General features: G+C 45.5%; 1 protein-coding gene across 5 annotated transcripts in view; it reads left to right on the plus strand.

Moving 5' to 3' along the window:
- LOC27209339 (mucin-5AC) overlaps window positions 1-14,018 on the plus strand; it is a 40,079-nt gene extending 26,061 nt beyond the window's left edge. For 3 of the 5 annotated variants that reach the window (XM_039298030.2, XM_039298031.2, XM_039298029.2), the window contains exons 2-7: window positions 6,268-7,192; window positions 7,868-8,737; window positions 9,073-11,402; window positions 11,466-11,625; window positions 11,689-11,857; window positions 11,918-14,018. In XM_039298030.2, the coding sequence (XP_039153964.1) occupies window positions 6,631-7,192; window positions 7,868-8,737; window positions 9,073-11,402; window positions 11,466-11,625; window positions 11,689-11,857; window positions 11,918-12,137 (4,311 nt within the window). In that variant the 5' untranslated portion in view covers window positions 6,268-6,630 and the 3' untranslated portion in view covers window positions 12,138-14,018. The remainder of the gene's footprint in view (window positions 1-6,267; window positions 7,193-7,867; window positions 8,738-9,072; window positions 11,403-11,465; window positions 11,626-11,688; window positions 11,858-11,917) is intronic. The other 2 variants (XM_039298028.2, XM_039298027.2) reach the window with 1 other exon arrangement.
- Window positions 14,019-15,028: the final 1,010 nt, after the last annotated feature.

Raw genomic sequence — 15,028 nt, forward strand, 5'->3', positions numbered from 1 at the left:
TCTGTTTTTATGACAAAAGCATCCCAGGTTTTTGGCAATTTAACGCTAATATATGAATATTGTACGATAAGCAACACACTTCTGTTAACTATTAGTTCGCAAGAAACTATTGTTTTATCGTCAATAATAAAATTCTTTTGCGTATATTTCCGCTGTTTCTTATCAGTGCGCGAATTTGTTTTCACAGAATTTTGAAATCAGAGCTTTTAAATTTCTCAAACAGTTGTTACTTTCCCTTTGATGGAGAAACATCACTTAGGGTTATTTAGTTTTTAGACTTAAAGTTTTTAAATTTAACAACAAGTACAAGAGAAAGACATTTAAGTTTGTATGTATGGATTCCCAATCGGTTTGTTTGGGTGTTTTTATGTGTTGTTTTATTCTCAAATTGACACTTTACATGAAAATAACAACAGTAACAATACAACTAAACAAAAATATATATATTTAAACATTTCTTACAAAGTTAAAACTGTAGATTAGTTCGAACAGCCTGTTCTAAAACGTTGCCATGAAACAATTTTAATTTCAATAGTATTAGTTTGGTGGAGAGTGCGAATTAGTAGTGCTTTCGAGGGTTATTTCACAACACTGGCATTTGAAAACTCGATGAGATCTCGAATTGTGGAGATCTCATTATGTCCGGATTGTGTGGCAGAAACATTTCCAATTCGGTTTCGATTCACTAAAAATTTGCAAATCAGATTTCATCCGTCTGTCTGTGATCGTTTGTATGTGTGTGTGTGTGTAAATACATATGTATAAATGGTTGTATATATATGTATGTACATATGTCCGGGCATTATGCAAAAATGCTAATTTAAATGTGTTAATTTGATTGGCAGAGGTCCGACAACTGACGACTCGATTTTTCGCTCGACTCTGCCTTTTTTGAGCAGTTTTTTACTTGCTCATGTGGTCTTTTCTATTATTTTGATGTTTTTTTCTGGTTTCTGTTTAGTTTTTGAAAAGTTAATCGTAAAAACTAGGCAAGCGAGCTAATGAATAAATATATAAAATCATAAAACAAAAAGCAGCAACGCAACAACAACGACACTTTAAACGAGATAATAAAACACGCACACAAAAGTGGCGATAAAAACGCGAGCTCTTTACTTCCAGCTGGCAGTGGCTAATATTTTTATTATTATTTCTTAGTTTTCGCATACACATTTGCCATAAATGGCATGGAAACAAAGTTAAACTAACCGAAAACTGTAGGCAAACAAATAAATAAGAAATCGAAACGCGGCCGCGTTTTCAAAAACGATCCCAAAAATGAGAGTAATGTTTAGGCGAGAAGACAGTCGTGTGAGTATTTTTGACCTCAATGGTCTTCATCGTCTTCTCCGTTTCTGTGTGTTATTGGTTGTTCCATTTGTTGTCGTTGTCGTTAATCAAATATATACATACACTCTTGCTGTTGTTACTCACATGCGTTACTCCGAATGCCACTTTTGATATTGTTCCCATTACCAGGACATCCCAAATAATATCACATTTCATTGCCACAATTGCACTCACACATTTCGTTGCCATAACTACATATTCAGAAAATAAGTTACAATTAACGCATAACCATCATTTCGTGGATACAATTCTTATCAAAGATTCTTTCCAAGGTGGATTTATAAGAAGTGTGCTTCAATTTGATCGTGATTTTGTTTTTTCACATGCAAATAAATAACAAGGCTCGACTATCAGATATCCATTACTCAGAAAGGTTTCCGAGAAAAGCCACAAGGGCTCCACTTAGCGGCGTACTCATAACTTTTTATAGAATTCAAATGGACATGACTCAATTGACTAGCGATGCTGATTATGAATATATATATATATTATAGATAGATATAATTCACATAGAAGTGAACCCAAGTTGATCCTGTCTTGGAATATCCTGCATGAAAGTGTGGCCACTTGCGATGGTTTAATTGATATTTCCCTAGTCCATAATTTCAATTCGCAAACGAGTTTAACGAATGAATGAACACGCCCCACTGGACTCGGTTCGTTTGGTTCGAGGGTTCCGCAGGATTAGGGATACCAGAGGTAGGGATATGGGCATAATGGATAGGATGTCAATGCCGGGTGTTTTCGATGCCCTTTCGGCCACTGGGCTCGTTCTGCATATCGATGCTGCTGGTGCGGTGGCAAGCGAACAGCTGACTCCTGCCTCTTATTGCTGCCCTTGCCTCACCTGGCTGGCTGTCTGTCTGTCTGTGGTTTGTGGCAGGTGCCAAAACAAAACCGCAAAATATTGTTTCTTTCTGCTGGCGTTCCTCTTGGCCAGTGTGTTCCTTACCTGTTGGCCAGCAGTTGAGCGCAATTTAATTGAATTTTATTTCGGTTTTTCGAGCGGCATTAGGGTAACGCCCCTTGCCGCCTGTTGTTCCTTATTTCCCCCATCTCTTCCCGTCTTCTTTTCCTCCTTTTGTTGTCCGACCGTGTGTTTCCTTATCGCTGGGCAGCAATTTCAATATTTTTTTCGCCGGTGCCTTCATCTTCATCCTTCTCACCTGCCGTCGTTTCGCCGCCGCTTTCAGCTGTTAATTCAAAGTAAATTATGTATTTAGCATAATTACAATATTTGACTTTTACTCTTGACTGCACGCCAAGCAAACGGGAAGTCCAGAAGAAACTGGGCCCCCTGGTCTGGTTCTTCAGTCTTCGTCTTCGTCTTCAGCTGCTGCCAGCTCTTCCTCCTGTGTACACAGATACAGTTACAGATACAGATACATATATATGTATGTATGTATATTTATCTTTTTATAAATTGTTTGTCTGCTGGCAAGCCTGTGTCACTGTTGCCTGTTTTCGACGCTTTTCCCTTAGCTTTTTACTCCTTATCCCGACTTATCGCACCCGGTGGAAAAGAAAGAAAAGCAATGAAGAGAAAGGTAAAAAACAGAACAGAAATAAGAGAGTGAGAGGGGGGGTGGGGGTATATATTTAACTTACTGTGTGTGCATTCTTCATGATTAATGTTTAACTTTCGGACTTGAGGTCTTAATCGATTTTTATCGTTGTCCACCTTTAGTGCATTCTGGCATTGCCACATGTGGGTTAGCTACGCATCAATCGATTAATGAATAGGGTGGCCCCTATTTAAACAAACGGTAGTGATTTATTTTTAAAGAATTCACTTAGATTGCTAATTAGTTCAAACCCAATCACCGAATTGGAAAGTTCCATTGAATTTAGAAATGGTATGGTAACTATTTCAATTAGTTAATGTTCTTATTTCACAAGCGCTACGTTTGTCCAGTGAATCATTTTATTGATTCATTTCGTCATCTTGTATTTCATCATAGTTATAGAAGTTTTAAAAAACTATACCTTACTTTCGAACCGCGATGCATTATGCTTTCGATTGTGTGAAACACGAAAATGCATCTTTTTGATACCCAGAAAAAGATTAAGAAATCGCCTGGCTGAGGAGAAAGTACCACGTTTTTCAAGTTCTGGTTCAGGATAATATGTTGTTTTCGAGCACTCAAATCCGATCGGCAGGTGGTGTTGCGGAATGCATTTCCTTTGGGGCGTGGCACATGTTGCGTGCGCCTAATTACGCGTAATTATTCACTTAGTGTGTTATGCCAACAGCAGAAAGAGGAGGGCAACAAAATTAAAAAGCAACAGCCATAAAGATGACGTTCGTGGGCCCTTAATTGCAAGCGTTTTCCGCTAATTGCACGAGCCGCGATCAAAACGAAATCCCAGGAGGGGCGGTGGAAAATCCATGTAGGGCCGGGTGTTGATTTTCGGATGGGGAGTGGTAAAAACTGGTGTCTTACACGTGTTTGCCGCCCAAAGTTTTGCCTCCGTCGCGTTTTCTTGTAATTCTCACGTGGCTTGTAAGCGCGGCGATTAGCGTTGACTAAGTGACGCAACCGCGTGGAAAGATAAAGAAGCGAGAAAAATATATATATATTTATAGCTAGTTTTTTATAATATTAAATATAACTTAAACTGTGTCACCTGTTTAAGATAATGCTTTTTTTTTTTAAGCACATAAATCGGTCGATTAAAGTATAGTGTTTAATCCGCAATCGAGTTGTTCTTCGTCATGTGCGATAACCATTCTCTTTTGACCCGCATTGTGGAGCATTGAATCCAAGGCCTTCTTTAAGCTTCGTTGATCCAGAAGAATCTGAAATCGATGCCAGCGAAAGGCTTTCATTTCGTTTATCGGCTTTCTACTGCTTCCTCGTGGCGTCTTTTAATTGAAAATGTGTGAAAAGTAGCTCCTGTTACCAAAAAAATTTCAGTTTTCCGAAGAGCTAGAATCTTAGAGTGCTATTCGTTTGCATTGCATTAAAAGTCACTCGCATTTCGCGCTATTAATGTCGTCTTTGCATTGGGGGCACACTTAACTCGATTAAATGTGCCATCTGAAAGGGGTTATGGAAAAGCGGGAAAGAAAATTGTTTTATATTGGTCGTGTTTTACTTAACTGCCTTTTAATGCAGCCACCCATTCGGCCACCTTTTCCATTATCCCGGCATGAAAAACACAAGCGAGGCACGGATATACATACATACAGCTATAGAATGCTGATTATATATTTAATAATAATAATTTAAATAAACTGGATATCAAAATGTACAGCTTAACTTTAATTTGAATTATACTTAGGTTTGTTATTGTTGTTAATATATATCATTACTCGGGGTTCTAATCAGTTGTCAATAGCTGTATATCACCGTATCCCTTTGTCGTTCCTCTGGCTGTGTATGCGTGTGTGTGTGTGTGTAGGTCAAGTGCAGGCGTTGACAAATTGTCGTCGGTGTTTGCGTGCTGTCTTGCACAATCCTGTTTGCATTTGACAGGCGATGGCATAAAATAACAATAATGATGACAGCACCTGGCCTGCACTCGAGCGCCATCTATCCCATTTCCATTTGCCTGCTCTCTGCACAGTCTGCCCCCCTTTGAACGGACAGCGAAGAGCAGAACCACTCATCCCTTTCCCGTCAACGTGTTCTAAAGGCCAGTGTTGACACCATTTCAGATAGGAAAATTGCTTATGGCTTTGTTTGAACATTTAAAGTGTAGCTTCAATTTTTATTGAGGCAAAAATACATAGGTATCGACAAAGACAACTTGTTTCATTCTAAGTTCTACATCTTACTAGTCTCTTTTTGCCGAATATCGTATTAAAAGAATTAAGATCCCTTTAAAATGCCCATATAAAGGTTAATGTCTCTTATGCCGCAGTTTTATCATTAAACCGAATGTTATCTATTTACACATATAAAATGAATATTACTATATTTTTATGTATGTTCATATGTTTGTCAGTTGCCCCTGTTACATACAAGAGTTTAAGACTCGTCTCCTCAAATGTTTTCGTATTTCAAAACAAACAAGGCTCCTTTCAAAAGAACGACACAACTGGCTATAAACTAGCTAGCTTCGCAGCACAACTTATGGTGCGTGACGTCAGCGTTCTACGTGCTGCGTGCTACGTGCCGAAGTCCCTGTCTCTCTTTCTCGCTCTGCCTGCGTCTCTGCCGGCGTCGATTTTCACACGCTTCAACTTCGGAGGCTATTGTTATTGTTTTTACTGCTCTCGGGCATTCGGTTTCGTTCGTCACTGGTCGTTTGGCTTTCTGGCTTTCTCGAACAGAAGGTGCGAGAAATTGCGTTAGGAACTTGGGAGTCGGAGGATCCGCAGAGCGGGTATCTGCTATCATTAGTTGCATTTTTATTTGGTAACGAAACACACGCGCTGTTTAAACTTTGGCCTTTGCGACCTGATCTAGCTCCATGCTTGTACCTTATATCTTTTTCCCAACACAGTTTTAGAACCCCTGTTTACAAAATTTTGTAAAACAAATTTTAACGTAACACTTCTTAATACAAAAATAATAAAAAAATCGCGGCTGATATAATGTTCAAAATAAAATAAAAACAAATCTTCAAAAGTGAAACGGACAACAAAGTTATGCAGTTCAAATAAAAAATTCCACCGCAAAACTAAAAACTTTAACAATTTGCATAGAAAGTTAAATAAGTAATGAATAAATTCGAAAAATGTTGCCAACAGAAATTGTAAAGCACGCGTTTAAAATGAGCTTTCACAGCTGTCCGGAAATGCCAATTGCCGCGTTTACCAACACTGCGTGTCACTGAACAAACTGCGATCAAAAAACAGTTGATTCGAGAAACAGACTCAAAGTGATGAAAGTGCGCCAGTGAATGCAGTAAAAAGTGTTTGTGTTCGAATGCTCAATAGCTTTTCTTGATTTACCTTTGTGATTGCAGCCCGTCAAATGAAGAATTCGAGTAGAATAAAATAACTGAAGGGAAAAAACCGAAGTAAAAAGGGAAAACGCCTTGGAAAAGCGGGCGCCTTGGACAAACTGTAACTGAACCAAGCGAGGGAAATGTTTAAAACAAGAGTTGCCTTAACAATAGAACTTCCTTGTTGACTTACATATACATATATACAAAAACATATACAGTGTACATATATACAAGAATATTATATACAAAAGGAACAACTAAGAAAGAAGAAGCAAAACCACAAAGCAAATATCACGGAAACCAGGAGCACATAAGTCAGAAATATATCTATTTTTTATACGAGTGACGAAAAGAGGAACCACTTGGAATCGCAATTCGAAAATGCGCCTAAAAGAGACCACAAAAAAGTCGGCGCCATCAGCAACAACATCCGCTCACAGTCATAAAACCGTACCGCCCTCCGGCGGTTTGCTGAGTACGCTCCACATCTCGCCGTCACTGCACCAGTTGCCGCTCTCCGTGCAGCTGCAGCACCAGTTGCACCACCAGCAGCAACAGCACCCCTTGCCACATCAGCTGCAGCACTTGCAGCAACAGCAGCACCAGCAACACCAGCAACGCTGCTCCAGCGTGGGCAGCACCAGCAGCAGCGGCACCTGTGAAACCGACCGCTCCTACCAGTCCGCCGGCTCCTGCTCATCGGCGCTTTCGCCCGCCGGCGGCATCGGTGGCATCGGTGGCATTGGCGGCATTATGCCCGGCCTGGCCGGGGCGACGGGCGACGCACTGGGTCCAGCTGGAGCTGCAGCGGGATCGCCGGCCGACGAGGCCTCCGCCGCCGCTGCACTGGCGGCCAACATCGCCGAGTCTTTCACGTTCCTGCAGCAGCATGCGGCGCATCATTTTCGCGACATTTTGTATGCGGCCCACATGCTGGGAAGAGGTAAAGGAATCACCGCCACCACCGCCGCCACTGGTGGGCGGGAAAAGGCGGGGAAGATGCAGCATGTACACGTATCTTTTAGGGGGGTTTCGTTGCACGACCTGCTGCTGTGGGCAGCAGCAAACTGGAGCCGCTCAACTGGTTTCGCTAGCTTTTTTTTTTCAATTTTTTCGGCCAGGCCAACTTTCACTTTATGCATTGTTGCCGCACTTCACTTCACATTGGCTCGAATTGCACTTGCCGCCCCGCTCAAAAAAAAACCCACTTTGTGGAGATCCTGAATGGCAAATATTTTACAATCCTAGTTGTAGTCCTAGTCCTAGTTCCAGCTGAAGTGCAATCGATAAAGGGATCTGTCCGAAGCCGACGTGGTTCCGCCTTATCCATGATGTTCTAAGCACCTTATGAACTCACCTCTGCTGGGAGATTCCTAGTGGGTTAAACAGGAATCTAGCTATACAATATCATACATTTGATCAAATTAGCTAATGTTCTTGATTGGTATAGTCCCCAGCAACAACTTTGGTTCAGAAAATAAATCAGTTATCAAAAGCATGGAATGTTTTAATACCCAAAACATCATCTAATCAGCTCGCAAATAATGATAGTGTAAATACCACTGAAAAAGTTTAAACCACTTGACTAATGACGTACTATCCTTTACTTCCATTGCAGGTTACTATCAGCCGGCTGGACCGCTGATCTCGCCGCATGTGATCGCCGCACCTCCGCCGCCTGCGCAAGTGAAGAAGCTGCAGGAGGAGGACGGTCCCGTTCCAGCCGCCGGTTCGCCCACGCAGCTGCAACAGCAACAGGCGGCCGCAGAAGCCGCCGCCGCCGCCGATCAGGCGGCAGCCCAATCCCAGTCACAGTCGCAGGGCCAAACGCACGGACACGCCCATAGCCACGCCCACAATCCGCAGCAGACGCAGCATCCGCCGCAGCCACAGCCGTATCCGGCCGGCGCCGTGGCGGCCGCAGCAGCGGCAGCCGCCGCCCACCAGGGTGTGCCCTACTCCCGCTCGATGCACGCGGCCCAGATGCACTACTCTACCGGCTATCCGCCCAATTACTACGCGCCATATCCGGGCGAGGTCATGTGCTACTCGCCGCCCACCTACCCGCCCTACTTCTCGAGCAAGGTCTATCAGCCGTCGCATCCCGCCCATCCCGCCGCTCATCCGCAGGGTCCGCCGCCGCCGGGCGCCTATCGCCGTTACCCCTACTATCAGCACGCGGGTCCGCCGCCGCCGCACGAGCTCTACGAACAGCAGCCGCCCCCGCCGCCCGTCTCATCCGGATCGGTGTCTGGGCCGGCGCAGCAGCAACCGCCCACCAGCAGCTCAGCATCTGTAGGCGCAGCCGGAGCAGGAACAGCGGGAGCACCAACCGGCAGCCAGTTGGTTCCGGCCCATCAGCAACAGCACCAGCAGCAGCACTTGGAGCACTATCCGGGACCGCCCAGCTACTACGCCGGATACAGTCCCGGCGGAGGAGCATCCGCCGGTCAGTGCTACACGCGCGGACTGCAAGGACCGTATATGGGTAAGGAAAAGTATGGTCCAGTCCCGGATGCATGATAGCCACTGTGAAGAGTTGCCAACAAAGCTAGCCAAGATTCGATGGGTCTGTAGTGCAGGCTATCAAACATAAATTCGATACGGGATTATCCTGAAACACAAAACAGAATGATTTAATATTTAAATACTAGTAGAGGTAGGGAATAAGTGAAGGTCTAGTTTTCAATACCCAAACCAACAACCTTTTTGTTACCTTTAAAATGAAGATTAGATTCGGAAACTATCAAAGACTTATAGTTGGCAACACTTCTTAGTATGTGCGCACACGTTTTAACATCGATCCACTTTTGCTCTTCGCAGAATATCCACCGCAGTGTCCCTGCCCAATGCCTCAATCGTGTCCAAAAAACGTCCATACTGGGCCTCATATTGGTAGCAACATCATCAGCAACATCGATCAGAGCAGCAGCTGCAGCAGCAGTATGTTGCTGAGTGCCACGAGCAACAGCAACATCAGCAGCGGCAGCAGCAGCAGCAGCAGCAGCACCTTGCCTGCCTGCAGCAGCGCTACGACAACAACCACAGCGTCAGCATTGACTACCAGTAGAGGCCCAGTGAAAAATGTGACCCCCAACAACAGCAACAGTAGCAGCCACACCAGCAACAGTTGCAGCACCAACAGCAGCAGGAGCAGCAACAACAGCAGTAACAGCAGCTGTCAGACAATTGAGACGACCTCACGGGCAACAGCAGCAACCAACACGACAAGCACGACGGCGACAACCGCCACAACAGGCACCCAGTGCCAGATGCTGGTGAAGACGGAGCTGAAGGGCGAGAATCCTCAGGTTACCAAGATGCAGTACGAGGCACACGTGATGCCGCCGCCCACGCCGCCGGAAAGCTACTGTGCCAGTGACGAGAAGCTGCTCGATGACCAGGAGCAGGAGGCCGAGCTGGAGCTCCGCCTGCGTCTGGGATTGGGCCTGGAGAAGAGTCACGGTGGGCAGCAGCACATCGAGGCGTACGATCTCACCTGTAGCACCCCGCCCCCAGTCACCGTGCCCCAGGCGGCAGCAGTGCCGCGCAAGGCGAGGATTGGCAAGAGCATGGCCAGGGAAATGGTCTATGCTGCCCAGCAGCAGCTGCTTCCCGAGAAGCAGTTGAAGCAGCCAAAGGAGGCGGCTGCGAAACAAGAAGCGGAACCAGAGATGCCTTTCGTACTTAAAGCGGAAATCAAAGCAGAGACCAAAATCAAAATCGAGCACGACGGCGAGGCGCAGGCCAGCACACATATCAGCGAACTGCCGGACCTGAAGCCCACCATCAAAACGGAGCCAGAGCAGGAGCTGGAGCTAGAAACGGCTTCAGTACCTTCTGTGGCCAAAACGGAACCGCAACCAGAAGAAATGGAGGTCGAGCGGGAACAACAGGAACCGCCGGTTGACGAGGAGCAACAGCCTACGCCAGGCGGCAGCAAGCAACGCTTCAACCTGCTGGCCTCGTCCAGCGGCAACAAAAAGACGAAAGCAAACAACAGCTACAAGAGCCTGATCAAGCAGGCGGAGCCCAAGAATTACCTGTGCCCCGGTCGCAGGTTCATCCGTCGACACGGACGTGCCCCGGCCAAATATGTCAAACGGCGTCAGATGATTCTGACGCAGCGGCAGCAGCAGCGAATGCGTCTGCAACGCCGCGAACAGCAGCAGCAACGTCGCCAGCAACGCGAAGCGGCTGCAGAAGTAGTTGCAGCAGCAGTTGTCACTCCATCTCTTCCCATGGAGCAAGGATCAGAAGTTTCCATCGTTAAAGATCAAGCAGCCAACAGCTCGGCCACGCCCAGTGCCTCGCCGAAAAGAGCACGTCCCCGGAAACAGGAGATTGCTGCTCTGCATCTGCTCGAAGGCTTGGACACGACGCTGAGTCGTGGTTACTTCAGTGACCCGGAACTGAATCACAGTAGTCGCAAGCAGGCGCCGACGGCTGTGGGTGGGCTGTATGCCGCGTCCTCGCCGCTAACTCCGGCGACCGATCACAGGGGCAAACAGCCCACTGCCGAGAAGCGTTCCAAGTCGGAGACCAAGAAGTCACCGTCGGGAGAAAGTTCCGAGTCAGGTCTGCCGTGCAAGAAGCCGCGCAAACAGCCTGCTGGCAAGGCGAAGGGTAAGGGCAAGAAGGCAACGGGAGCAGCAGCGACAACAATTGCGTCCACAGCTGAAACTCAGACGGAGGCCGTAAATGCCATCACTGCATCCAACCAGGAGACGAACAACAATGAGTATCAGACGGCAGATCTGCAGGCTCAAAAGTTCCGTGAGTCTCCGGCCGTCACTGATGCAACAGCAGTGGGAACAGGGACATCCACATCAGTCTCCCAGCAGCAGCAGAACCAGCAACATTCCGACGAGCAACACCAGTTCCTGGTGCCCAGTCATCCAGCGACGGGCAGCGCCACCGCTGCCCTAGCAGCCACTCCTCCGCCCAGCCGCCAAGGTCAGGCGACGCATACAAAGCGGACCAGATCGCGCTGCAAGTTCGGAAACCGAAAGCGCCAAAGACACCGACCTGGCGGCGTGAGCTACGAGCTGGATGTGACCCAGCCGCCGGCCACCAAGGCCAATGTGGTGCCCAAGTGGAACAATGGATGGATGTGGGCCGGCAAGGCGTTCCAGGGTGCTGTCTTTCTCAATGTAAGTGTTTGATTGTCGTATATTGGGAAGCTCTTAACTTAACGTTTTTGTTGTATTTCGTAGAGCGATGATCCGCTGGTGCTGCGCACCTGCTACCCGGCCATGCGGCACGTGGAGGGCGACATTATCCGCATCAGGGACTGTGTGCTGCTCAAGGCCAACGAGGACAATGAGCTGCCATATGTGGCCAAAGTGGCGCACCTCTGGCAGAATCCCGAGGACGGTGGGTGCCCAAAGATTAATTGCTTGACTGTGAAATGTAAACTAAATTCGCTTAATTCTCCAGGCGAGATGATGATGTCGCTGCTGTGGTACTACCGACCCGAGCATACCGATCAGGGACGGCAGCGCAACGATTGTCCGGACGAGGTCTATGCCTCCCGCCATCGCGATCACAACTCGGTGGCATGCGTCGAGGACAAGTGCTACGTGCTCACCTTCAGCGAATACTGCAGGTTAGTGGAAGCCGTGGAAAACTGTCGAGTGTGTTTGAGTGACCATTTTAATTGCCACAGGTATCGTCGCCGCCTACGTGCCGCCGAGGAGGATGTGGAAGACGTAAGCATTGTGCCGCGTCGGCCAAGCAGTGCCACCGCTCTCGGGTTTCCAGTGCGAACGGTGCCGGAACACACCAATCCGGAGCTGGTGATGTTCTGCCGCCGAGCCTACGAGTTCCGGACGCGCCGTCTGCTCAAGCTGCCCCATAAGAACGGGCTCGTGTGCAGCTCCAGCTAGCGCAAGGCATGAGCCATTGCGATCGAGCTCCCGTCAACCCAGGCAACGGATGAACTGCGGAGTGTAGGAACATTAGCTTAAATTCAGATTGCAGTGGCAATTGGAGGAGGAGGAGCGTAAGGGAGCGATATGCGGAGTGGCGATGGAGGAAGCCCTGGCAGAGGGATGGACAAGGAACTCATAGAGAGAAAGTTACATTGTTTTGACCAGTCTACAGTATTGTTAAAGATATTTTTTGTCTTTGTTGTTAAGAGATATCTGCAAGGAAGGGCCCGGGCTGTGCATCTGCATTCGTTGTTCCTAACCAAATTTCGATTGCTCTTGTCGCGCCCGTCGTTCGACGTTTCCTGACCCAAGCACATGCGGACACGGACACGGACACGTACACTACCTCTGTCGGGGCAGGATAAGGGGCACACAGCCACACCCGGGACCCCAAGTACACCCAGGACACACGCAGACATACACACAAGCACACACACAAACATACACCAGACCAAAATGTAGGCGAAGGCTTTTCACTTAGACGTGAGAATTTCGAGAGATGGGAAAGAGAAGAGGGAGAATGTTGGGAGACAACTGCTAGGCGAAAGCATTAAATACTTTACATTGTATTACATAATTTATTTATTCTGACCACACACCCCACCCCCCGCCAACCCTCACACACACGCGGATATTTTTGTTATTAAGTTGTATGTATTTATTATCATTAATATTGAGTTAGTCAGCATTCTGTGTACAGTTTTCCGCTCGCTTTTGCTCTAATCGCTCAAGGAATTGGTTTAACCTACTACCGACAACCATATCCATTAGCCAAGACCCTTTCGATGGCCAAAAAGTTATTTGGTGTGCCACAGAAATCTCTGCAAACCGACTTGCTGCGATTTTAATTGTCTTTTCCCAAAACTAAATCCATTTGCTCTGTAGAGATCTCTGCGGCTTCCCGAATAAGAACAAGTTTTCTACTTGCTTTTTTTTTTAACTAAAAAGTGTTCGGATAGTCGTTGAAATAGTTTTTTTTTTGGTATAACCGATTTTTAAATCGCCAAATCAAGTCTACCGACTTTAAATTGTAATGATTATCGCGCATGCCTGAAAAGAACTTGGAATATTCCGATTATTATTTTAGGAATAGCTGAATTAACCATAATTTTATATACTTCACCTACGGTTTCCACTTTTTCCATTTATGAGACATCCTTTTCTGTCGTTTAGTCCATAAATTCAGATGCATGAAAGACCAGGCTTAACCCCTTGATGGTCAGGCAAAAACTTAGCGCACAGACAAAACCAATCTAACTATAATTGAACTCTGACATAATTGAGATTTCTGGCTCCAGAGGCGGAAAACTGGATGATGGCTTGACATCGATTTTTGCTAGGCGCTGTTGGTATATTTTTTTAGTTGTTGTTAGTTTTTGTAAGCGATGGATGGAACACACATTTTGTACTCTTGATTTGACATTTATCTTTTGTGTTCGCCTTAGTTTGGAAATTTGATTTCAGAGACATGAGTAAACTATATTATTCAGCTGCAAACAGTTAACGAGAATTTTTAGGGAAAATAACAACATAAACAACAACAAGTCACATTATTATATTAATATATATGCATAAATATATCTACGTAGTTCTATATAAACAAATATCCTTATCCATAAAACATTTTTTTGTAATCCTAATTTAATTTAGCAGTAGCGTTTTTAGTTGCTAAGTTGATATTGCAAATAGTTTGTTTTATACCAAATACACAAAAAACATTAAGCGATTCTAAGAAACCTATTTATGCACACCCAAACACACACACATACATCTATGCACAAGTGTATAGTTCTATAAATGTTATATATAAATTACATGTATTATTTTTTAAACCAACCACTGTTTTCCTCATTTTCTATTTTTTAACGTGACTTGAGGACGGGCAGAGCTATTTTCGGAGCCTACTTGCGGGCGCAAGTAGGATACTCTCTCCAGATCTGCCAGCCTCGTGGGCGGTTAGCTGCAGTAGGCTAGTAGGCGTGGCAATGTGTAGAGCTATGGATAAGGCAGCGCAGGACATGAAGCGAATGCGAAGATTTTGGAATAGATGCTTGGAATAGAATGTGCAAAAACAAAGATAGAAATCGTATAAAAATACACTCATATATAGGGAGCATAGCCAGACAAACACACATATGATACAAGTATACAACCACAGGAACTCACACACACTCAGACACACGCACACACACGCACGCACACGTACGCCCAAGGAGCGTACGATCCATTAATACATACATATGTATACCTAGTGAAGCAGGACGACGAATGAATTCAATTAGTGAAAAACCAAGAAACAACCACAAATTGTAGCCTAAATTACCAAAACAAACAAACAAACAAACAATATATTTGTATGCCATATATATAATATATATATACACACAATACATATACATACACATATACAAAAACAAATATATATATATAGATATCTATATATACTGGAGCCTTGTTCCTGCTGGGCCAATGCAAGGACACATATATATTTCTATAGGCAAATTGAAGGAACCACAGGAAGCACCCACAACCGAAAGCAATTCAATCCAGTTTGTATTATAGATGGGCGGCGTCCAGTACTCTGGCGCCCTTCCCAGCTGAGTACAGTCAGGCCACACTAACAGGAACACACGAACGAACATACACACCATTGCCTCTGAAAACTCGAAAACACGTTAAACGATGAACAAGGAACGATGAACGATGAACGATGAACGATGAACGAACACGTTTTTCCGCTGGTTTCTGTCGGACTATCGATCAAAAACTGTGGATCCCCATCCCCCATTGTATTTTGTAGAGAAATATGATAACGTTTATAAACAAATGACACCATTTCATTCCAG

The sequence above is a fragment of the Drosophila simulans genome, chromosome X (genome assembly GCF_016746395.2).
Source record: "Drosophila simulans strain w501 chromosome X, Prin_Dsim_3.1, whole genome shotgun sequence".
NCBI classification, from domain to species: Eukaryota; Metazoa; Arthropoda; class Insecta; order Diptera; family Drosophilidae; genus Drosophila; species Drosophila simulans.